General features: G+C 36.1%; 1 protein-coding gene across 10 annotated transcripts in view; it reads left to right on the top strand.

Moving 5' to 3' along the window:
• Positions 1–25,027, top strand: part of NCOA1 (nuclear receptor coactivator 1) — a 234,621-nt gene that overhangs the window by 160,862 nt on the left and 48,732 nt on the right. For all 10 annotated transcript variants that reach the window (XM_058551676.1, XM_058551677.1, XM_058551679.1 and 7 more), the window contains 7 exons: positions 567–744; positions 2,911–3,090; positions 4,613–4,708; positions 9,599–9,739; positions 17,454–17,601; positions 18,894–20,214; positions 23,532–23,712. In XM_058551676.1, coding sequence (XP_058407659.1) covers positions 567–744; positions 2,911–3,090; positions 4,613–4,708; positions 9,599–9,739; positions 17,454–17,601; positions 18,894–20,214; positions 23,532–23,712 — 2,245 coding nt within the window. The remainder of the gene's footprint in view (positions 1–566; positions 745–2,910; positions 3,091–4,612; positions 4,709–9,598; positions 9,740–17,453; positions 17,602–18,893; positions 20,215–23,531; positions 23,713–25,027) is intronic.

Below are 25,027 nucleotides of genomic sequence, written 5' to 3'. Positions count from 1 at the left end.
CTCCCCTCTGCCTAGAATGTTCTTCCTTCATTCCTCTTGCCTTCTTCCACTATGCCTTTTATAAGTCAGATAGGAGTCTGTAAGAAGCCTTTCTTTAACCCCTACCCTGACCCCAAATTAGGTATCCTTCTTTGTGCTCAGAGAGTTTTCTGTGTGTGTCTCTGACACTGCATTTTATCACTGGTATTTTATTATGTTTATGTCTCTCTCCGACTGCACACAACTTCCCTGAGAGTAGAGACCAGGTCTTAACCTACAGTTCAGAGATGTTTATGACTGAAGGAATGGGTCAGTTGCTTGCTTCACATCTGTTACCATAAAATTTCTTTCTAAGGAAGAAATAAATATTCATTTATGCCTACTTGAAACGTTAGTGTGCAGTCTGAGTAAAAGTCTTGTCCTCTTCAGAGAACATGCTCTATTAAATTTCCTGTTCAGTCTCCCTTCTTTTAACTTGACATATATTTCTGATCTCTTTTTCAATAGAGAAATGTATATGTTTATTTTTCTTTTATCTTTTAACCTCCCAACCTCTTAATCCTCTTCTGTTTTTTTTGGCTTTGCAGGCTTTGGATGGATTTTTCTTTGTTGTGAACTGTGAAGGGAGAATTGTATTTGTGTCAGAGAATGTGACCAGCTACTTGGGTTACAATCAAGAGGAATTAATGAATACCAGTGTCTACAGCATACTGCACGTGGGGGATCATGCGGAGTTTGTGAAGAATCTGCTACCAAAATCACTTGGTACAAAGAAATGTGTTTTTTAAAAGATTATAAACTCTCTGTAGCTTCTCCTTACATAATAAATATATTATTATTATATTTATAGTACATAGTATTATTCTAATATATGTTATAATATATTAAAAATATTTTTAAGTTTAGTTTCAGCCTTGGATGTCAATATGAAGGGAGAATGTCATCAAATAGCTGATAAAGAGCATTCCTTTTATCTTCTCTCTCTGGATCGTGCCACAATCATATGCCAGTAGTGGGAGGCAGAGCAGTTAGTTGCCTTGCCACAAGAGGCTTCTGCTTGAGAGCCAGCCCCGATGGCCTAGTGCTTAAAAGTTCGGCGCGCTCTGCTTTGGCGGCCCGGGTTTGGTTCCCAGGCACAGGACCACACCACTCGTCTGTCAGTAGACGTGTTGTGGCAGCAGCTCACATAGAAGACTTAGAAGGACTTACAACTAGAATATACAACTCTGTACTGGGGCTTTGGGGAGATAAAAGGAAAGAGGAAGATTGGCAATAGTTGTTAGCTCAGGACAAATCGTTCCCAGCAAAGAAATAAAGTGTTTAAAAAAATAGAGGCTTCTGCTTGAAATTCCCTTTGTTTTCAATTTTGATTATATCCAAGAGAAAAATGTATACCCTTCCCACCACCCTGCTCAAAGGAAAAAAAAAGAAAAAGGTGAGGAAAGGAGGAAGGGAGGAATATACTGTCATGTTACATACTTATTAAAATTAACATTTTTGGATGTAAGTGGTTTCAACTCAGGAGTTCCAAATGTTTGGATGTGTTGTTCACTGACAGAGGAGCCTAACTGAGAGGATAGATGGGTTCTGATTTCCAGCCTCTATTCCATTCACTAAGCCATGTGCCTACTCTTTAGCCTATATGTGCTCCAAAAGTGGGGGCAGGGCCTTGGCTAGAAATCGTATATAACTAAACCAAACATGCAAATAAAATGTTTTCCATAGCTCTTTTTTTTTCTACATTGTTCACGAGATGGAATGGAAGCCTTATTTCTTCCTTGAAAATAGTAGTATATCTTTATAGTAACTGGGGGCCTGAAATTATTATTTCTATTAAATTCACTAGTCCAATATTTGAATTATCAAGGGGGCTTATGTGTTTTGTTATAGAATTTTAGAGTGTAAATGACTTTAGAGATAAGACAGTGGATTCCTTTATTTTAAAGATAAAGCGAAGCTTAAGTAATTAATCCAAACCTGACAATTAGCTCATAGCAGAACCAAGACTCCTTACTCCCGTGTAGGTTTGTAGGTTTGTTTCCATAATTTTGTCTAACAGTTATAGAGTGATCAGATAGTAAAAAGGAAGGAGGGTCAATGGAGAGGATAAGTGACGAAAACTGTTGGGATCGGTGAAAGGATAGCCTTGAAAAAACCGTCCGACTGCCCCTGTGGTTTGAATATAGCATTGTAAATGGGAAATGGTGACCAGCCACACAATGATTCTCACTTGAAATGTACAGACATCTTTTTTACAACTGAATTCAATTTTCTTATACTGAATCAGATAACATTTCTGTTTTAACAAGAATTTTTATGTAATAGCTTATTTGAGGCATTGTAGCATATAATTGTGCGAATGAAATAAAGTACAGGAAAAAATAGTTATAAGAAACCAAGATTGGTCTCTATGTATTCTAAATATTTTTTTGAGTGAGACTCCTTTGAGAAACTTTGAATCCTCTCCCCAAAAAGGTGCACATTCACGCAAACCCATCCTTAAGAATCCATGCCTGCTAGGTTAAAACCCTCGCTTAACAATGGTTTTCAGTCATTTTATCATTGACCGAGTATAAGTGGAAACAAACAGAAAAGCTCGTTAATTGCGATAAAATTCTGAGCAAAAGAGCTAGTAAGCTATTAATTTTTATATTTTTTTAATGGAGACTGTTAATGAATTAGGGTATTTGTAAGGCCTTATCTTTGAGGGGGGGAATCTTATACAATTTCTTGGAAATTTAACAATTTTCTAATTGGTAAACATTTAGATTTGCTAAGGAAGATAAGTATCCTATTGCCTCAGGATAATGTTAGATCTGAAGAGGGTCTTTTAAACTGAGTATCTAATTAAGCAGATGGCTAAAGGTATGTCTTTTGTATCCTCAGAGTTTGTACTTTTTCACCAGCATATAATCAATTTTTCTTCCACAGTAAATGGAGTTCCTTGGCCTCAAGAGGCAACACGACGAAATAGCCATACCTTTAACTGCAGGATGCTAATTCACCCTCCAGATGAGCCAGGCACCGAGAACCAAGAAGCTTGCCAGCGGTATGAAGTAATGCAATGTTTCACTGTGTCACAGCCAAAATCAATTCAAGAGGATGGAGAAGGTAAAACAAAGGGTCATTTTAAGGTGTTTGATTGCTTTTTCCATGGCATTCAGGAAGAGGGAGGTAATTGATTATAAACTAGCTTCTTCAGATAGTATTTTTAGTTACTATATTATATATCACAGTGGCTATTCAATTTGCTATGTATTTCTTAAGAAAAAAAATTGCTAACATCTAGAATCACTCCCTTTAAAAAGCCCCCAAATTCTCAGTTTTAATCTGGCATTCCCAGTAAAATGTCAAATTCTAACCAACTTGCTGCCTAGAAATAAGAAATGTAACTAAACTGTTGCCAGTTGGAAATGTACCAGATGCAGCAGGCTGTTGAACAGTTCTGATTTTTAGAAAGTTTCAAGTTTAGAGTGTAAGGAACATTGGAGAATAGAGTTAGCATTTTTGAGGCCGTCCAAGGTAATTTACAAGGAGAAAGCTCATGAACAGATGAAAACACAGCTGAAGCTCTAATATGAACATAGCATCAGCATGGCATTAGTTAATATGTGACAGTGGATGAGTTTTCCATGTGAAGTTAGACTGAGCTAAGTTAAGAACAACACAAATTGGAAACTGGAGTAAGGACCAGGAAAGGTAATAGATGAGAAGTCAGTCAGATGCAAAAAAGGCCATGTAGCTAGTGGGTCTCACCAGGGAATGGGTGCCACAGTCAACTGGGGACTTTTTACAAAATACACATACAAGCCTGTCTGATACGATTAATTTTCATATTTAGCTGTGTGATATTGTGTGTAGCACTCTCAAAAATATTTAGAAATTGGACTTCGAAAAATTATAGATCCTAAAAACATAAGTCCTCTGTAGAGGGCAAAAGAATGCTTCTTCAGAAACAATTAAATCTTGGGCCGGCCCCGTGGCTTAGCGGTTAAGTGCGCGTGCTCCGCTGCTGGCGGCCCGGGTTCGGATCCCGGGCGCGCACCAACGCACCGCTTCTCTGGCCATGCTGAGGCCGTGTCCCACATAACAGAAACTAGAAGGATGTGCAACTATGATATACAACTATCTACTGGGGCTTTGGGGGAAAAAATAAATAAATAAAAATTATTAAAAAAAAAAGAAACAGTTAAATCTTGTTTTTCTCATATGGTAATTGTTATCTGCGCAGTGGTTATAAGAATAATCTTTGTAGCCATTAAGTACTGATCAGTATAGGAAATTGACTACAAAACTGTCTTTTAAAAACCCCTGTGTTGCTTAAATCCAGCCAAAACTACTTCTTTGAGTTGTCATCATCCAAATATGTGAGAGGCATCAGTCTCCTCTAGTTTATGTAAGAACATTCAATGGGAAGAGATAATTTATGCTAACTAGATCTTTACCTAGAGCTGCCAGCTTTTGGTCACCAGTAATTTTATTTCTAATATTATATTATTAAATCGGCGTGACTCCAATATTGTGTCAGATCCTACAACATGTATTGTTTTTATAAAAACCATTAACAGCAAGTGATAGATGTGAACCATTTTCTAACTTCTTTCCTTCAGTTTTCCATTCTTGTTTTGGGCAGATTTCCAGTCATGTTTGATTTGTATTGCACGGCGATTACCTCGGCCTCCAGCTATTACGGGTGTAGAATCCTTTATGACCAAGCAAGATACTACAGGTACTAACTGCAAAGTTCAGAATGTTCCATCGGTGTTAATGATTAATTATGCCTTTAAAACTAATTATGTCAAAATTTTGTGTTCTTCTGTTCTCTGCTATTAGACTTCTGTTCACTAGTCTTATACAGAAAACATTTTAAATGGTGGTCTTGATATTGTGCATTTTAGATATTGTGATCATTTTCATGGGCAGGGTGCTGGGGAGAACGTTATTTATAACTATTCATGTACTTGTATTTGTTTTACTGTAAATTATTTTTTATAATCATGGAATAAAATTTTTAAAGACATTTGGCAATGTAGATATAAATATGTTTATTTATAAATGGATACAAATATTATGGTTTTAATATTATGCTTAAATGAACCTGGCTATTTCTTTTTTCGTTAATTCTTTTTCTTTGTTTATTCATCACATGCTGGTTGAGTGTCTAGAAGTGCCTGTCAGTATGTGTGATTGCTCAGGGTATATATATGGTTGAGCAAAAAGCAACGATGTAATTACAAATTGTGGTACATTTTATGATGGAAAAGGTGTGAGATGGTATAAGGAAAGTAATAGGATCTATTTTAAAATTAGCTAGTTAACGAAAGCCTGTCTGAGGAGCCAATGTTGAGCCCTTAAGCCCCGAAGGATGAGTGGTGCCAACTGTGCAAAGTATAGGTGTTGGAAGCAGGCAGTGAGGCAGGATCATGGTGCAGAATGAGTGCTCCTGATTGAAGAAACAGAGCTGCAAAAGCCCTGAGTAAGACAGAGGTGTGTTAGAAGAACTGAAAGAAGGGCAGTAGAGCCACAAAGTGAGTAATGGTGAGAGTGCCTGAAAATAAGGCTTTCCTTTTAAAGGCGTGCTTTAGATTTGATTTTTGGCGAAAACCAAATTGTTATTGTTCTTTACAATTTATAAAGTATTTTTCATATATTATTTAATCTTATCTTCACTCTAACACATAAAAACCAAATTTTTATACTTTTACATTAGAGTTACATATGTATCACTTACCTCTCTAATTTTAAAATAGAGATAGATAGTACAGACACTTTTTAGCAGACTGAGATTTAAAAAATCATTTCTATTAAATTTTATTCTTTGTGAAAGTTTAGTTTTAATGTACTTTTTGACCTTTACCATTGCTTATAAGATCCTGTTGCAATATTTATTAATTTTTTAGTCTCAGAAATCTAATATTCCTATGTTAGGTGCTTTATTCTTGTGTTTTTAAAGATAAACTCCCAACTGCTCTTACTAAAGAGTAGGTGGGGATAAATTAGCACAGATAATAGAATATAATGAAGAGAATGTCTAGGAGCTTGGAGATGCCGCGTCTGAGGGTAGTAATTACCAATTACCATACCTTTCTTCATTCCCTTTTTGAGTCTACCATGTACATGTTCCTTTCTATTTTCTACTAATGAACAGCACGGAAAAAATTTAATAAACCCTTATTGAAAACCATAAATATTACTGCACAGAGGAAAAATACGGTCCATTGAAAAATATAACTGGTCTTTTGCATCAGTAAAATCAAATAAAGGCTTATTTGATAGCAGAATAAAAGCCTGTTGGAAAGGGGTGATGGTTAGGCCACAGAATAAATGTGGGAGACAAGGGAGGCCTAAATGTTATGAGGATGATTTACGAACAGTATATATCAGCTGTTCCTCATATTGCACTTCTATAAATTGAATACTAAATTGGATGTTTTAAAGAAGACTGTATTTTCCCATAGGAACAATGTTATCACTGGTACTTTTGTTTCTGACCATGGACCCAGCATTAAAATCTTAGATATACCTAATTTAAAAATAAATTTAGGGCTGCCTGGTGGCGCAAGCGGTTAAGTGCGCGCGCTCTGCTGCGGCGGCTCAGGGTTTGCCAGTTTGGATCCCGGGCGCGCACCGACGCACCACTTGTCAAGCCATGCTGTGGCAGCGTCCCATATAAAGTGGAGGAAGATGGGCATGGATGTTAGCCCAGGGCCAGTCTTCCTCAGCAAAAAAAGAGGAGGATTGGCAGATGTTAGCTCAGGGCCGATCTTCCTCAAAAAAAAATAAATAAAAATACATTTATAAAAATAAAAGTTAAGCTCTGGATCATAAAATAATTATAAATCTAAAGAGAATCACAGAATCTAGCATATCCGTTTTACAAATGAGAGAATGGTGACTTTTCCAAAACCACATAGCTAATAGCTGAGAACAGACATCTTTATGCCCTGGTATAGAACTCTTCCTTTATATTGCATTGCCTTCCCCCAAAGCACTATTAAAAGGGCATCACTGTACTGTACACACTTATTACACCAAAGATACCAGAGAAAATATAAAGAAAAGAGAAAGATGACGGAGAAATACAAAGTATTCTTAAAATGTAATTTATGTCATAGAATTGATTTACATGAAAAATAAACTAGCTATGGGTTCTGGCCCTGTGGCTTAGCGGTTAAGTGCGCACGCTCCGCTACTGGTGGCCCGGGTTCAAATCTCGGGTGTGCACTGATGCACTGCTTGTCTGGCCATGCTGAGGTGGTGTCCCACATACAGCAAGTAGAAAGATGTGCAACTATGACATACGGCTATCTACTGGGGGGCTTTGGGGAGAAAAAGGGGAAAAGAGGAGGAGGATTGGCAATAGATGTTAGCTCAGGGCCGGTCTTCCTCAGCCAAAAAAGAGGAGGATTGGCATGGATGTTAGCTCAGGGCTGATCTTCCTCACAAAAAAAAAAAAAGAAAGAAAGAAGAAGGAAAGAAAGAAGAAAAGAAAGAAGGAAAAAAAAACAAAATAGAAAAAAAATAAACTAGCTATAATAAGTATTAGATATTTAATTCCTTAAATTTTAGCAGTACTTCTAATTCTACATGGAGTGGTTTGTGTCTCTTAAAAAAAGAAAAAAGTCTATCAGGAAATATTGAACAATGGTTTATTTGGTTGGTTGGTTGGTTAAACTTTCCTCTAGCAAGCAGAAGTATTCTAAATCAATCTATTCATGATTCTCTTCTAAGATAGTCATTGCATTACCCAATCATTTATTACCATTGCTGATAATTTAATCACTTTCTCCCCTCCAGTCCCACAATTCCAGACTCTCTTGCTCTCTTGTGGGCCAATACTGACACGAACACAAACACACACACATGCATGCACGCCTTCTTTAGTCACTGCCTGTGGGGAGTATTATTGCATGTGAAGATTACGTAACGGGATTCTCTGCTATAACCAACTCTTGATCTCGGACATAATAAGAGACAAAGGTTGAATAATTAAAATTCTTTGAAAATCCAAAATTGTCTATAGTAGTTTTGGTCACAGTGTTCACCAGGCTTTCCCCAAACTGTTCTTAAATAACAAAATTCCCTTATTTAAGTTTTAATTTATTTTCTTTCTTCCATCTACATTTATGCCAAGACTTGGGCGACAACCTGATCTAACAGACTCGGGTACGTTAGATTCAAGACCCTAAGTTAAAGAGGTCTAATTTATTTCTAAACAAACCAAGTGAAATATATAAAGAAGGGATTAGTTAAAATGAGGAAGTGCAAACAATACAATAGATTTGAGTTGATTGTGTGAGAAAAGGGAAGATGAGGAAAAGATATGATCGGCATTCACAGAAGAAGAAACGTGAATGTTGAATAAACATGAAAAATACTCAACCTCATTAATTGGGGAAATACACATTTAGACCATAACCATTTTTCACCTACTAACTGTAAAAAATAAAGAGGCCTGACAATACCAAGTGATGGAGGGGATATTGGATTAACAATAACTCTTATATAAGTTTCTGGAAAATAGTTTAAAATTATCAAGTTGAACATTCACATAACCTATGACTCAACAGTTCTAGTCCTACATATGTACCCTAGAGAAACGCTCACAGACATGCACTGTGGAAAATGTGAAAGATGTTCATAGCAGCATTGACTGTAATGGCAAAAAACTGGGAACAATCTAGTTGTCCACTGACAGGAGAATGTAAAGACAAAGGGATGTGACAAGTGAGGAATACCCACATAATGGAATGGTACTGGTTAATGTTCAAGTTCTGAAGTTGGATGGTGGGTTTGCAGGTTTTCATTTTATTAATCCTATTCTTAATTTACATATATATTATATATCTTACGTATAGTATTTTCCGTGAATATAAGATTGCATAAAAAATAAAAACACATTTGAATAGTCACAAATTAGATTAATTGGCCCCTGATTAACTAACGAATAATTTACCTGAATTTTTCCACAGCCATGTAGGAAATTTGCACAAGTATGATAACAATAGCAAATCACCACTAAATTTTATAAAGCATATGTTCTCTGTACAGAGTGCCTAGCAAATCTTAATCTCATTTGTTAGCTTTTTCTGCTTTAACTTTTGTTGCCTTCCTTCTTCGTTTACTCTTAAATGCAGTATTGCCTACAGCTCAAGAGGAAGTAGAAAAGAAAACCTCGCTTACTTTCTCACATTCTCTTCACTTTGTTATTGAAAATTAATTTAAACCAAAATAATATATTTCATCTCTGCCTCTCCTTCCCCAATAAATGATCCAGTCATTACTATACAGAGAGCAGGATCCAAAGAGCAAGCCAGAGGAGTTTGACCTGCATTAGTCTTGGCAGCTTTAGTTCTTTATGGTATGACTAATATTTGACTGGAGTTGAATTTTAAAATATGATACACTAGTACATAACACTCTCCAAAGCCAAAACAATTTTTTATTATTTTGTCGTTATCATATGTAATAAAAATTAATAGCACTTTTTAGTGCTTTTGTCCATTAAGCATTTTGCTGGGGGGGCAGAATATTCCTTAGATGTAGTTGTTAATTTTGAAATATAGATGATTTATATCAAAAGGCTATCATAAATGTAAACTTTTCATTCTTTTTATAGGTAAAATCATCTCTATTGATACCAGTTCCCTGAGAGCTGCTGGCAGAACTGGCTGGGAAGATTTAGTGAGGAAGTGCATTTATGCTTTTTTCCAACCTCAGGGCAGAGAGCCATCTTATGCCAGACAACTATTTCAAGAAGGTATAGCTTTTCTCTCTCAATTATTTTTGTTAACCTTGCTCTTTATTAATATTGATAATTTATATAGAATTTATGGCTCAATAAGTATTTTCTCCAAATTACAGTTTTTGCAATAATCAGTTTTAGGAAAGGAAGAAATGGGTAAGCAAAGTAATTCATGAGTGGATCCTGAATTTTGGGATGCACGTTTTAAAGAACGGGATATCACGTGGTGGTCACTCATTCATTCATTCATTCATTCAGCAGACATATATCAAGTTCCTCACATACACAGAATACTATGTAAGGTGCCAGAGATACAGCGATGACTAAGAAGCAGGGTTTTGCCCTCCAGGAGCTCAAAATATATTAGGAGAGTATATGACAATTTTAAAGATTAGTGTGACATGGGCTATAATAGAGGTATAACCAAAGAAGAAAAAAATTGTTTCTGACTTGGAGAATCAGGGACAGCTTCGGAGAGGAAGTGTATTTTTGTCTGGCTTTTGAAGATCATTCCCAGCAGAACAGGTGTGTCAAAGGGCTTCTGGATAATACAGAGATCTGTAGCATGCATGTTTACTTCATGACTGTCACAGTACCTGTGTCTCCTGACTCAGGTTGAAGTTTCAAGTTAAAAATATGTCGTTTGAAATTATTAATTAATAATTGAATAGCTGCTGTGTCATAGCAAGTACTATAGGAGTATAAAATAAGTATATTCCCTGCTCTTAAGGAACTTAGTGGTATTATAGGAAAGATAGGGAAAATTATCTGAGAATTAAGGCCAGAAAGTTCATAGAGATTCAGAGATAAGGAATTTTGATATACTTTAAAAATATCATCATGTAATTATGGTGGCCTAATACTCCTTTCCCAATGTAATTTATTCTCAAATCTCTAAGTAAATAGTTTCTTTGGAAAGAGACTCTGTATGACTGTTCCTGAAAAACAATTAAAAGGTATTTTTCACTATTCCATTGCTGTTCTTAATTTTAACAGTTTCCCATAATATTAGGTTTCCTAAGTTTACAGATGATTTTCCATTCATTTCATTTTAGGTCAGCTGCTTCCTAGTGGTATATGAAGGAAGCAGCTTGATTTTTTTTCAGGAAGCCATCTGTATGAATGTCACTAGTCTGGTTACTTCTAGGACAACTTCCTACAGATTAGTGGTTCCCTAGTGGGTCTCTTACTGGACTAATACCATCCGCAGAGATGATATTTCAATGGATAGGACTAAGAATCTGTATTTTTTAAAAGTTCCCCAGGCAGTCAAGTTTGAAAATCATTACAGTAAGCAACTAATGCCATCCGCCGTTTGCAGACTTTTTGACTCCCTCTACCAGGAGTGGCACTTGACTTTTGCGTTGGTTTGAGACTCAGAGCACTGTCTCCACTCATTGCCTAAAGTGCTGAAGTATATGATACTCCTTGATTTTTGCCTTAACTTTATAAATTGGGCCTTCCAAGGCAGTACTTAAAAGATTTTTAATTTTATTTGCCTAGAATTTATATACATTTCCACCAAGGCAGAGCAGGTCTAGATTATTGTCTCATTGTCCAAATGACTAGACTCCCCATAGATGTGATTAAGCCATAGTTTAAAGTATGTTTCTAAACCATTCGAATTCTCTAAAAAATAGATTTACTGAAGTGTAATAAGTAATTAATCTATCATTAACATATACATTGAAACAATTTAGAGTAAAATGTAAAGAAATATAAGTATAATTCAACACCTCTTCCCCGTTACTCATTTCTTAATGTCTTTTTCTTCCCCTTTTTTTAAAAAAAAAAATTCCTCAATAAAAATAATGTGTGTTTTTCTCAGAATTAAGTTGTCCAGAGATCACATGACTCTGAGTCTAGTGTTTTGGAGATTCTGGACAACTTGCCAAACAGCATTCATGGATTGAGCACATCTTTTTCTGATATTCTATATTCAGCAGTATCTAACCTGGTAAGGAAAAGGTGGTCCATGAAACACTTACATGGGAATCACCTGTTAAAGATGTTGACCTGCTGAATTAAAATCTCAGGTGAGGGCCCCGGTATCTTAACAAGCTCCAAAGGTAATGCTTAAGTCCATCAAGTTTGAGAAACACTAGTCTCAAGAATGGAGAGAGGTGTAATTTGCATTTGCAGTTTCCTTGCTGACTCTTCCCTTAGGGACAGTGTGAAAAGAGTGAAACAAATTATCCACTGTATCCTTGATTTTGTGTAAAACTTTGAAAAAGTTTAAAAGTTCATAAAACTCTTCAGTGATTGATATTTAGGCAAGAAAAATTTGTCCTCCGTCTGTCTTCTTTTTTCCTGCCCATTAATTTACTCTTTGAAGGCAGCAGTTGGTATAAAATCCTAATATGCATTAAAAATTCAAGTTAATTCTTAGCTTAGTTTTTCAAGGCTGCTTTTGATAGGGACAGCTCATGGACTGCTTTTAAAGGGAGCTTACCATTTTATTTTCCAGGAGCAAATTTGAAAACGCATTTCAGCCAAAGAGTATGTGGGAGCATTCAGCATGAACTGGATTAAAACTGTGGTTCTCCATTGAGACTGGGGGCAAATGTGTACCAGGATCTCCTGAGGAACTTTTTAAACTAGGAGGAGGTCCATGCAGGTGTATATAGTTTGGAAAAGGTTCCCAGTTCTGTTCAATTCAGACTATTTCTTTAAAGAAAGGTCTAGGTTAAATGCTTCCCAGAGTTCCCTGATAAGATTCATCCTGGGCCATTGTTAGTCCAGATTTCTGGACTTCGCCCATACTACTGAATCAGAGTCTATAGTCTAAGACATTTTCTGACAGAGAAGTTTGGGAAACATAAACCTAGATTCCAGAAGATATTAATAGCTATAACTAGGATGTGTCATTTCATGCTGAATTAAGTTTGGGAAGTGTTTCAATCTCCCACTTTTGGGGATTCATAAGGCATATTTAAGATATTTAAGTTCCTGGGAAGTTCTACAATAAAGGTACCTGTTTGACTTTGTTACCCAGACTTATTTTTCCTCAGAATACTTCCTCTTGTAGCACACCTGTTAGCGCTTAGGGAGAGTAGTAGTTATGGGATATGCTGGGCCAGATAGCCTAGAAAAGTTTTATGAAAGTTCTGTTTACCTGTTGTCAGTGATGTAATGGATCATCATTTCTTGTCTTTGAAAGATGTCCATGATATATTGTTATATTAAAAAATAGGCTAAGAACCACACCACCCGTCTGTCAGTTGCTGTGCTGTGGCAGCGGCTCACATAGAAGAACTAGAAGAACTTACAACTAGGATATACAACTGTGCACTGGGGCTTTGGGGAGAGGAAAAAAAAAAAGAAGAGGAAGATTGGCAACAGACATTAGCTCAGGGCGAATCCTTCCCTGCAAAAAATAAAAATAAAAAATAAGCTAAGAAAGTACAGCGTATACAGTATGACCTCACTCTTGTATATCTATTTATTCAGTGCTAGAAGGTTCATAAAATGTTAACAGTGGTTATCTCTGAGTGATGGGATTACAAATGACTTTACTTATTCTTTGTTTATTTCTATATTATCTTCATAATCACAAAATGAAATTATTTTCATTTAAAAAATATTATGAAACAGTTGGAATGAGTTTATAGTATCAAGAAGTTTGGAAGCGTTGCTATAAAACATAAGTACCCATATGAATGATTAACCAGAATGTTCTTTGAGATTTGTGTAATGTGGTTAATTCCATGGTCTATATAACAGAGTTAACTCAAAATCTTTTTATGCCAAACTTTGTTGAAAATATTTAAAGTATGAGTTTATTTTTCTTTTTTAGAAATTTTGATATACTGAATAGAGTTTACTCATTGGTGGTTGAAAATCTTAGTGCTTCTAGGGGTACTTTTTTTTGTTTATCTTAATAACAATTTTTAATTGCATTCTTTCTACATATGTCCAGGGAAATACCAAAAAGAAAAAGAAAGCTTACCAGCATTGGCCCGTAGTATCCTACCACATGTTTTATACCTGCCCATTTAGTTAACATCAGTAAGGCATGCTTGTTGAGAGTATCTCAGCACCGAATTGGGTGGAGTCAGAAATCCAAATAGCTCTACTTCTATAGCTGCTATGACCAGAGAAATGGTTTCCTTTGTTTTATAGCTATGTTGAGGCCTATTCTGGGGGAAAAACAAAAACAAAAATAATTGCCATTTTAAAGTTTCTTTGAAGAGTTTCTAGCGTGTCAATAATATCACACGAATAATATCCCTCCCCACTAAATGTCGTAAAAATTTTAGAAATGGACACAGGAGTCGGGGATCAAAATACTAGCTGTATGCCCGGCAAGACTAGATCAGACAGCGAGGCCAGGACCTGTGATCACAAAATGAGATTCCAAATAGTTTTGTCTAGTCCTAAACCTTGAAACCCACTTATGGGGAAAATTTGGTGTGCAGAGCAAATGTTTATGCAACCATCTCTGTAAAGAATTATACTTCCTTACTCATGTCTTAATTCAAAATATTAGTGACTGTTATATAGAGTTAAATGAAGCAGTTGGTGTAAATGGTGTCTGGGGATTGGCTGAATGTGTGTATGACTCAGGATATATGTCCATTGGAAGCTGCTTCTTTGTTATTTGTTTTTTTCTTTGGTTTTATTCAGGAAATAGTCATTCAGTGCCTGCTGTGTACTAGGCTCCATGCTAGATATTATCTCACAGCATTACTGGCTGCATTTTAGTGATGATGGGCAAAGGTTAATTTGCATTATTAAGTCCTAAACTTGTAAATGACAAAGTCAGAGTTCAAGCCTGACTCTGACTCCTAGGCTGTTATTCTTTTCATTATTCCATGCTGCCTTCCTGTTTATCTCTCCATCTGAACAATTGAGCGCCAGAAAAATTTTAGTTAACTGGAGTCTTAATTAGGTTCTAATTAATTAAAGTTTTACTATATTTAATATTGCCTTTTTTCATTTCAAAGAATGACTGTGTAAATTATGATGTGCTAAGTCTAATTGTACAAATTATCATACAAAATAAATAATCTAACTTCAAAACTTAGAGTGTAATCATTTCCTTGGATTAAGTTAATAGGGGTTTTCCAATTTTGGAATTTTTCCAAGTTTAGATATAGTCCTACAAGTTAAGGCAACATAATTACCAAAAGACTATTGATGTTTCTGTAATCCACACTAAGGATCTTTTTTTTGTGTGTGTGAGGAAGATTAGCCCCGAGCTAACATCCGTTGTCAATCCTTCTCTTTTTCCTCAGGAAGATTGGCCCTGAGCTAACATCTGTGCCCATCTTCCTCTGTTTTATATGTGGGACACTTGCCACAGCATGGCTTGATAAGCGGTATGTAGGTCTGTGCCTGGGATCCGAACCTGCAAACCTCAGGCCGCTGAAGCAGTGTGTGGACTGAACCACTACACCACCGGGCTAGCCCCTCCACATTAAGTGTCTTAATGTTCCCTTGCTAGCCTGAGTTTCTAGTTCTTTCTCACTTTATAGGGCTTGTCAATAAATCAAGCAGTTTCTCTCCATTAATTTCCATTGGAAAAGTAAGTTTAGATTCCTACAAGAGCAAAAACTTAAATTGAGATATAATATAAGCATTTGAGAACATAGCTAAGATTTAAAATCTATCCTTTGAAGAAAAGTTATGGTAGTTGAGGATACATCAATATTAAGCTACCAATAAGGTAATAAGACTCAAGTTGAAGATCAATCAGCAAGTACTTACTAGATGATTTTATATACAAAACATCAAGCAAGATTCAATGGAGAGTGGAAAACAAGAATGGGACACAATATTAGCCCTAATATTTATTCTAGCTGAAGAAGAAAAATAAGTAGGTAAGAAGTTATCTACCTTCTATTCAAAGAGATTTAGAAGAAATGTTTAGGAAGCAGAGAGAAATAAGATTAGAAATGCAAGTTGAAGTCAGATTGTATAGAGCTGTACTTGTTCAGTATGGTAGCCACCAGCCACATGTGGCTATTGAGTACTTGAAATGTGGCTAGTGTGACTGAAGAACTGAATTTTAAATTTTGTTTAACTTTAAATAGCCACATGTGGTTGGTGGCTATCATATTGAACAGCACAGCTTAATGGTGAAGAGCCAGTGAGTGTTTTCCAGCAGGATAAGGAGATCCTAAAGAGCAATAAACAATGATGAGGAAATAGACAAAATGGCATAAGCAAAATAACATGAAATATATTGTATCTTGTCTGGCCCTTTATACATCTGTAGCTTTATCATTGTCTCAGGTTAATAATTTATCTTCAAAAGCCACTTTTTTGTTGTAGTTCTGTTTTTCAAAATATATTGTTAAAAATATATTAACAGTTGGGAATTGCTAATATTTTTTTAGGTTTTTGCTATAGCAAGTATTTACTTATATCCTTACACAAAAATTATCGGTTTCCATTAAAGACTCTTTTTCATCATTTATTATTTTATTAGATACTAAATTTATCCGTGTGTGATATTTGGTAAATATGCCGATGATTTGGCTGAAATTGCCAGGTGGGTAAGGAATGCTGTTGGTTGGACGTAAATCTTAATGCTTTTAATTAAGTTTATATCCTGGTTTGGGTGCTTAAGTAGATTTATGTATGGTATAGGTTTACAACAGATTATACCCTTTTCAGTTTATATGGTATATCCAAGACAATAAAATACAGCATGTCTTCTCTTAAAGTAATATGTAGCTTCAAAAATTATTTATTAATCACTCATTTTAAGTCTTTTTCACATGTCTTTGAAATGTAGTTGAAGCTCTTTCTGACATGTCTGAAAAATAGGACTAACATTTATTACAGGCTAAATTATAATAGTTATTTGTTGTAGTAATTCTTATGTTTCGGTGGATATGATTTTTAACCTTGGTATAGCTGAATCTACCTATTAAATTTTTCTTAAAATAGAATTCTGTTGTATTACTAAAACATCGATGACATTTTCTTACTTAGTAGTCTGGTATAGACTTTATATATTTAATAAATACCAATATAGTTAGAATTTTGTCTGCTGTTAATGAAGCTTTAAGACAAAGCTAAATATGTTGTATATAGTGATTTGACTGCCTTAACCTAGTTTTTGTTCCTTATGTTGGTAATCATTGGCTTTATCTTAATTGGCTTACTCAACTAAATTCAAACATCAAAAATAATACATATATATGATTATAATAATTTGTCAAGTAGGACCTTAGTGATTCATATTCTTAAGTGAAAATTTAAATTTGAATTTTAGTTAAGGAACTCTGAAAACTAATCAAAACTTAGAAGGTAAATTTTATGGTATGTGAATTATATCTCAGTAAAGCTGTTATTAAAAAACCAACCAGCAAAAGAAAAATAAAGCTTATTAGAGATACTACTGAAAGTGAGAGGGGAGAAGGTTACTTCCTGGTATTTTTAGTGGGTACTTAATATATTTGAAGAGCTGCCACATTATGGGGAAATATGAAGGTTGATTTTTTTTCCTGGTTTGGGGTTTCTTCCTAATCATTATGTGAGGAGGCACCCATTCAAGTAGGACTAAATTAAAACTTGTCATCAGATCGTGTATTTTAACCAGAATCATTTTTCCCCCTCAGATATCTGCTTTGTCTGAACTATTCTTTAAGTCTGAGCAGGCAGCAGTTGGAAAGGCATTTAAAATGAGGTTCTAGGTAGAAATAAGGCTTGGTAACTCTCCTTTGCCCAGAATACAAGTGTCAGAATTTTAACTAGGTTTCTCTTTTGTTTGAAACAGTGATGACTCGTGGCACTGCCTCCAGCCCATCCTATAGATTCATATTGAATGATGGGACAATGCTTAGCGCCCACACCAAGTGTAAACTTTGCTACCCTCAAAGTCCAGACATGCAGCCTTTCATCATGGGAATTCACATCATCGACAGGTATTGCTTGTTTGGAGAGCTTCATGTGAAATAAGTCAGTTCACATATCTCTTCTTAGAGAAAACTTTTTTATACTCTTGATTCAGAACAAAATTCTAAATTAGGCATTAAACTAGTGTGATGAGTATATAATCAATATATCCGTACTGGGTTTTATAGTTTTGTCACCTGAAAATAGCTTTGTTGTTAAAAAGGAAGACAGGAAAGGTGAGGCTGAAAATATGTGTTTTAGGGGTAAAAACCAAAAAGGTGGCTAAAAATTTCCAACTTTCCATATATGAACTTATGGTCTTATAAAAGATTCCAAAGTTTGTAAATATTGTTATCTTTATTTTTAAAAGTGCTTTATTTTCATTAGGGTAAATTTGATGGCTCCTGAGTTCACGTTGACAGTTTCTCAAACTACAAATCATTAAACTATCAACTTGAGATTTGTTCTCCTCTCTAAATATGTTTTACACTGGTATATATGGTGAATTCATGGAACTATTCTTTTATCCTATGAATTATTCAAAACCCTACATTTACAACTATTTAAAATTTAGCATTAAACAAAAACAGAGACATTTCCCCTCACTTCATCTTTTCCTCATCTGATATATTTGCTTATTGGAACATGGTAATACCAGTCACAATTCTGTTGTCATAATTATGGATTTGAGTAAAGAACTTGATGAAAATCTGAATACAGTATTCTGTTTTTTTCTAATTTTAGTTTAATTTATGCTTGTGAGTGGAATTAGCACAGTTTTTTTTCTCATATTGTGATTTCTCTTTCAAAACATCTGCTATGTCTGCATATCACCCTTTTTAATTTTTACATCAGTGACACAGTATTTTCCTTACCCAGTCTTCCTCTTTGGAGTTGAAATACTTAAAAGCTGTAACAAGAGAGTCATGAATAAATATTTTGTAAACAGAGATGCGAGAAGTTTCTCTTTCAACCAAAAGTATTATTGTAACGTTAATTACTTGTATTAAACTTTGAAAAGTTTAAAAGTACATGTGTTGTATTTTTTCCTAGGCCAAGAAAGATTTTTTTCCCATATAACTGAAACCATTATCAAATTTATGGGGCCATAAGCACTGTTTACTGTTACATGGTGCTAATATTTCACAGTAGTAGTAACAGTAAGGAAAAATTAATTTTCCTTAATTAAAAGTTATACAAAAGCTCTTTACTTGATAGCTTAAATATTAATGAGGTTAATGGTTTTGTGTTATACATCATAAAAAATATTTTAACGGAAACCAACGAAGATGTTTGAATAATAATGTCTTTTCCCCTCTAGGGAACACAGTGGTCTTTCTCCTCAAGATGACACTAATTCTGGAATGTCAGTTCCCCGAGTAAACCCCTCCGTCAATCCTAGTATCTCTCCAGCTCATGGTGTGGCCCGTACATCTACATTGCCACCATCCAACAGCAACATGGTATCCACCAGAATAAACCGCCAACAGAGCTCAGATCTTCATAGCAGCAGTCATAGTAATTCTAGCAACAGCCAAGGGAATTTTGGATGCTCATCTGGAAATCCGATTGTAGCCAGTGTTGCCTTAAACCAGGGACAGGCCAGTTCCCAGAGCACTAATCCATCTGTAAACCTCAATAATTCTCCCATAGAAGGTACAGGAATATCCCTCACACAGTTCATGTCTCCGAGGAGACAAGTTAGTTCTGGATTGGCAACAAGGCCCAGGATGCCAAACAATTCATTTCCTCCTAATATTCCAACATTAAGCTCCCCTGTTGGCATGACAAGTGCTGCTTGTAATAATAATAACCGATCTTATTCAAACATCCCAGTAACATCTTTACAGAGTATAAATGAAGGACCCAATAACTCTGTTGGCTTCTCTGCCAGTTCTCCAGTCCTCAGGCAGATGAGCTCACAGAATTCACCTAGCAGATTAAATATACAACCAGCAAAAGCTGAGTCCAAAGATAACAAAGAGATCGCATCCATTTTAAATGAAATGATTCAGTCTGATAACAGCTCTAGTGATGGTAAACCTCTGGATTCTGGGCTTCTGCATAACAATGACAGACTCTCAGATGGAGACAATAAATATTCTCAAACCAGTCATAAACTAGTGCAGCTTTTGACGACAACTGCAGAGCAGCAGTTACGGCATGCTGATATAGACACAAGTTGCAAAGAAGTACTGTCTTGCACAGGGACTTCCACCTCTGCCTCTGCTAACTCTTCAAGCGGTTCTTGCCCCTCCTCTCATAGCTCACTGACAGAGCGGCACAAAATTTTACACCGGCTCTTACAAGAGGGTAGCCCCTCGGATATCACCACTTTGTCTGTTGAGCCTGATAAAAAGGACAGTGCATCTACTTCTGTGTCAGTGACTGGACAGGTACAAGGGAACTCCAGTATAAAACTAGAACTGGATGCTTCAAAGAAAAAAGAATCAAAAGACCATCAGCTTCTACGCTACCTTTTAGATAAAGACGAGAAAGATTTAAGATCAACTCCAAACCTGAGCCTGGATGATGTCAAGGTAAAAGTGGAAAAGAAAGAACAGATGGATCCTTGTAACACAAACCCAACCCCAATGACCAAACCTGCTCCTGAGGAGATTAAACTGGAGTCCCAGAGCCAGGTAGGTAATTCCTGGCTTCACAGAATGAACATTCCTAGTTATTTTTTCCTTTTCATTTGTTCTACTTCAACCATAGACCAAATTTGGAGTCAGACTATGTTTTGTTCTAGCCATTGGGCATATATTAAAAAGTTAGTATCAATGGTTGAAAAATCACAAGATGCCCTCAAATGTTTTCTTTTGGGGCCAGCCCGGTGGCGTAGTGGTTGGGTTTGCACGCTCTGCCTTGGTGGTCCAGGGTTCACGGGTTCAGATCCTGGGCTCAAACCTACGCCCCACTCATCAAGCCATGCTGTGGCGGCGTCCCATATACAAAATAGAGGAAGATTGGCAACAGATGTTAGCTGAGGGCTGATATTCCTCACCAAAAAAATAAATAAATAAAGTTCTCTTTGGAAATTTGGAAGGCTACAATATTAATACTGCATTCTAAGAAAGTAGATATTTCTTTCTTTCTATAAAATCAGAGTTCACATCTTTCAAGATTTTTAAAAATACCTTTCCTGCCCCTTCCTTCCAACTCCACCTGTTGAATCCAGCTCTTTGAGAATAGAACCCAGAAATCTGTATTTTAAAGAAGCTCCCCAGAGAACTCTGATATGTAGCTAAGTTTGGGAACCTCTGATACAAATGAAATGGGAGAGAAATGTGAGGACGTAGACAAGGCTGCCTAGTCTGGCTTGCTTTGCTATTTAATTTCCTTTGAAGCGCTTTGCAAGGTTGTTTTCCTTCTCATCTAATTCTAAGCACCCTCAACCCCCATCAGAATAGGGACTTTGAGTATTCTGGGTAGTAGGGTATATAACACTCCCTGAAACAGAAGAATATAAATAAACCTTTACATAAATTGTTATGAATTAGGAACCTCTGTGTTTAGGCTGAGGTGGGGGTGGGGTGAAAATTAACAGGCAGCTTCATTTGTTGAATGATTGCTGTGAACTCTGAAGGAGTTTAAGAAGAACAGAAAATATGTCCCTCCCCTCTAGGAGCTTACAAATTATTTAGACAGATTATAGACATCCATGAAATAGTTTAAAATGTGTTTACAAAGCGGTTTATCAATAAGACTCTCCATTGTGAAATAAGATTCACACTTAGTATGCAATAGGTCCCTCAGTCTTGAACCAGCTTTATTTTCTGCCCTCATCTCACAGAAATCTCTCCCTTCCCTCAGGCGTACTGCATTTTAGGCACGTGGAAGTCCTTGCCATTCCCGGGATAAGCCGTGTCTCTTCTAAGCATCTTCTTCCTTGCTCTCCCAACCAGTTCACACATCATCTCTGTAAAGCCTTCCCCAGTAGCCCTATTTAGACACTTCCTTCCTCTTGCTCTCATAGTGCTCTGTATTGTCTCTATTTACTATTTGTAATAACACTATTTTGGTTAGTTTTTTACATGTGTGCTCTTTGAGGATTAGGCTTTCATGTTTCTTGGTACAAGCAAACTAATATCATGTTTTTAAGCTGAAAACAGCTTTTAATAATAACTACATTTAAAACTCGCAGTCTAAAATTAACTTTAAAAGTAACAGCTTTATACAATAATGCCATTGTGTACAATCCTGGTATGTCTGTTTTGTTGCACATGTACATGCATTTCTTCTGAGTTTTGCAGGATCCTGAGAATTGCAGGATTATAAGATATATATATGTTCATTTTTAGTAGATAATGTCAGTTTTCATAGTGTGTGAGAATTCATTCTAGTTGTTCTGTCCTTGCTAATACTTGGTATTGTCAGTCTTTTAAATTTTATCCATTCTGGAGTCTATGTAGTGGTATCTCATAGTTTGAATTTGCATTTCCCTGATATATGTTTATTGGTATTTTGGATATCTTCTTTGGTGAATTGCCTATTCAAGTGTCTTGCCCATTTTCCCAATATGTTGTCTTTTTCTTATTGACCTGTAAGAGTTCTTCATATAATTCAGATGAGCCCTTTATTGGTTATATATTTCCAGATATCTTCTCTATGCTGCGCCTTGCCTTTTCTTTCTCTTAATGGTGTTTTGGATGAAGTAAAGTTCTTCATTTTAATGTAGTCCGGTTTGTCAATTTTTTCCTTTATTGTTAGTACTTTTGCACATGCATAACAAAAGACATGTTCAAAAATGTTCAGAATAGCTTTATTTGTGTTAGCCAAAAACTGGAATCACTGCCAAATCCATCATAGTAGAATAGATAAATATATTGTAGCATATTCATACAATGGGCTACTATTCAGCAATGAAAACAAATGAACCACTGCTACATATGATGAGATGTCTGAACTTCAGAAATGTAATGTGAAATGAAAGAAACCAGACTTTTTGTGTGTGTGTGTGTGTGTGTGTGTGTGTGTGTGTATGTGAGGAAGATCAGCCCTGAACTAACATCCGTTGCCAATCCTCCTCTTTTTGCTGAGGAAGACTGGCCCTGGGCTGACATCTGTGCCCATCTTCCTCCACTTTATATGGGACGCCGCCACAGCATGGCCTGACAAGCAGTGCGCAGGTCCGTGCCCGGGGTCCCAACGCACGAACCCTGGGCCGCCAAAGTGGAGTGCGCAAACCTAACCATTATGCCATGGACCTGGCCCCAAGGAAGCCAGACTTTTAAAAAATACATATATATAATTCTATTTATACAGTCTAGAAACATAAATTTTACTTGAATTGAATAACAAAACCCAAACAAGTAGACATTTTATGTTGATGAATTATCTCAGAGTAATCATAGTAAAATAATCTTGTGAAATAAAGGCCAGTTTTCTCTTCTGTATAACCTGAGACAGTTGTAGGAACTTCCTGTCTATTCTAGAAGATATGTTTTCCTTAAGTGGAAAGTGACTTTTTTGGGATCTTTGAAGCTGATACGCTATTTATAAAAAAGTTTCCCGAGCTTTTTTAAATTATAAAAAAACATTATGTCAATGTAAATTTATTTTTCATTCCATCATAAAGTAAGTCATTTTACAAAATTTTGAAAAATATGACAGAAAAATATCACCCATGTTGCTATCATCATAACACAGTACTCTTGACACTTCTTTCCAGTCCAGTCTTTTTCCAATGCAGATATTTTATACAAGATATAGTAGATAAATACTATGTGTATTTTATCTTATATCCTGCAGTATATTAATATCATAAGCATCCAAACTTGTTTCCAGTGTTAGTTCATGTAATTTCAATGAAGCCTCAGTCTTTCTAATTATTTCTTCTTTCTTCATTCTCTCATGGTCACGCTTAATTCACAGGGTTTAAAGGAAAACATTTTTTCTACTTGTTTTGGGTGAAAGTGTAGAGTACATTTCCTCTAACTTTGGTTTCTGTTCTTAGTTTACAGCTGACCTTGACCAGTTTGATCAGTTACTACCCACACTGGAGAAGGCAGCACAGTTGCCAGGCTTATGTGAGACAGAGAGGATGGATGGTGCAGTCACCGGTGTAACCATCAAATCGGAGATCCTGCCAGCTTCACTTCAGTCCACCACTGCCAGACCTACTTCCAGGCTCAATAGTATGTGTTGGGGACAAAACCTCATTTTTTGTGTTTTTGATAATGTGGATTAGTGCTTTGTCTTTCACCATTAGTGCACAGACATTTTGTTTGTTGAGAGTGAAATAACTTTATTTTTATTAATGCCAGTATGAATAATATACAGTTACTTTTAAACATAGGAACTTCGCTCATCATGTGATTTTAAATTAGAGTATAACCTTTACCTTTTTGTAATTAACATTTAAGCGAGCAGTTGATGCTAAGGAGAGCAATTTTGTGTTCTTATCCAAAACATTCCATAGCAGGACTTTCAGAAATATAATATTGATTCAGATTATGTTTCCCAAGGTGTCTTCCTTGAACACTAGTCCTATGAATTGGAAAAAAAGGATGTTGTGCTGAAATACACTCGGTGAATTGTACATGGCACATACGCCTCTCTCCTATTAAAGTTTCACAGTGCATATTAAAGGTTTTAAGAAGTCCCATATTAAAGAAACCAGTTTAGATTTCTTTAATCCGGCATTTACCAAACTTTCTTGATTATAGATTTCCTTTTCTCAGGGCCAGCCTGGTGGCATAGCCGTTAAGTTTGCGCATTCCGCTTTGGCGGCCCGGGGTTCACTGGTTCAGATCTGGGTGCAGACCTACTCACCCGCTCATCAAGCCATGCTGAGGCGGCATCCCACATAGAAGAACTAGAAGGACCTACGACTAGGATATACAACTGTGTACTGGGGCTTTGGGGAGAAAAGAGAAAAAGAGGAAGATTGGCAACAGATGTTAGCTCAGGGCCAATCTTCCTCAAAAAAAAAAAAAAAGAATTCCTTTTCTCAAGTAATTCAGGTTACCTCACAGAATGAGTTTTCCATGGAGCAGTGTTTAGGAGACACCTGTGTTGAAATAGGTCACCGCTTCTCTAGCCTAGGTTAGCATTCTCCTAATTAGGAGACACTTTGGTAGCATACTTCAAATTCATGAAGATAAGGCTGTCAAGGTTTTTTTTACCCATCAAATTTTGCAGTTGAAGAAAACAGTAGTGATAATTCCATTGTGTGACCTGGAAGCTAAAGGCAACTAACCAGCTCACTTTCAAAATTTGCGCGGGTTATTGACCTAAATCCTGTCTCTCTTCTGATGGGATCAGAAGTGGGACTCATTTATTGCAGTCTTCTTGCAGCTTTTAGCTGTCATACACAATTCCTGAAAGTTTACCAAGATTTCCAGGCAGCTGGAGAGACAAGTCTTGAGTCATCTCTGACATTTTTGGAAGCAATTTTTCAGCTGACCAGAACACTGAGAGCAGGAGCCTACATTCAAGTCTCATATTCTC

Source organism: Diceros bicornis, chromosome 12, assembly GCF_020826845.1.
Source record: "Diceros bicornis minor isolate mBicDic1 chromosome 12, mDicBic1.mat.cur, whole genome shotgun sequence".
In the NCBI taxonomy this organism is placed as follows: Eukaryota; Metazoa; Chordata; class Mammalia; order Perissodactyla; family Rhinocerotidae; genus Diceros; species Diceros bicornis.
Note: the sequence above shows the minus strand (reverse complement) of the source record. Positions and strands in the feature narration are given on the sequence as shown.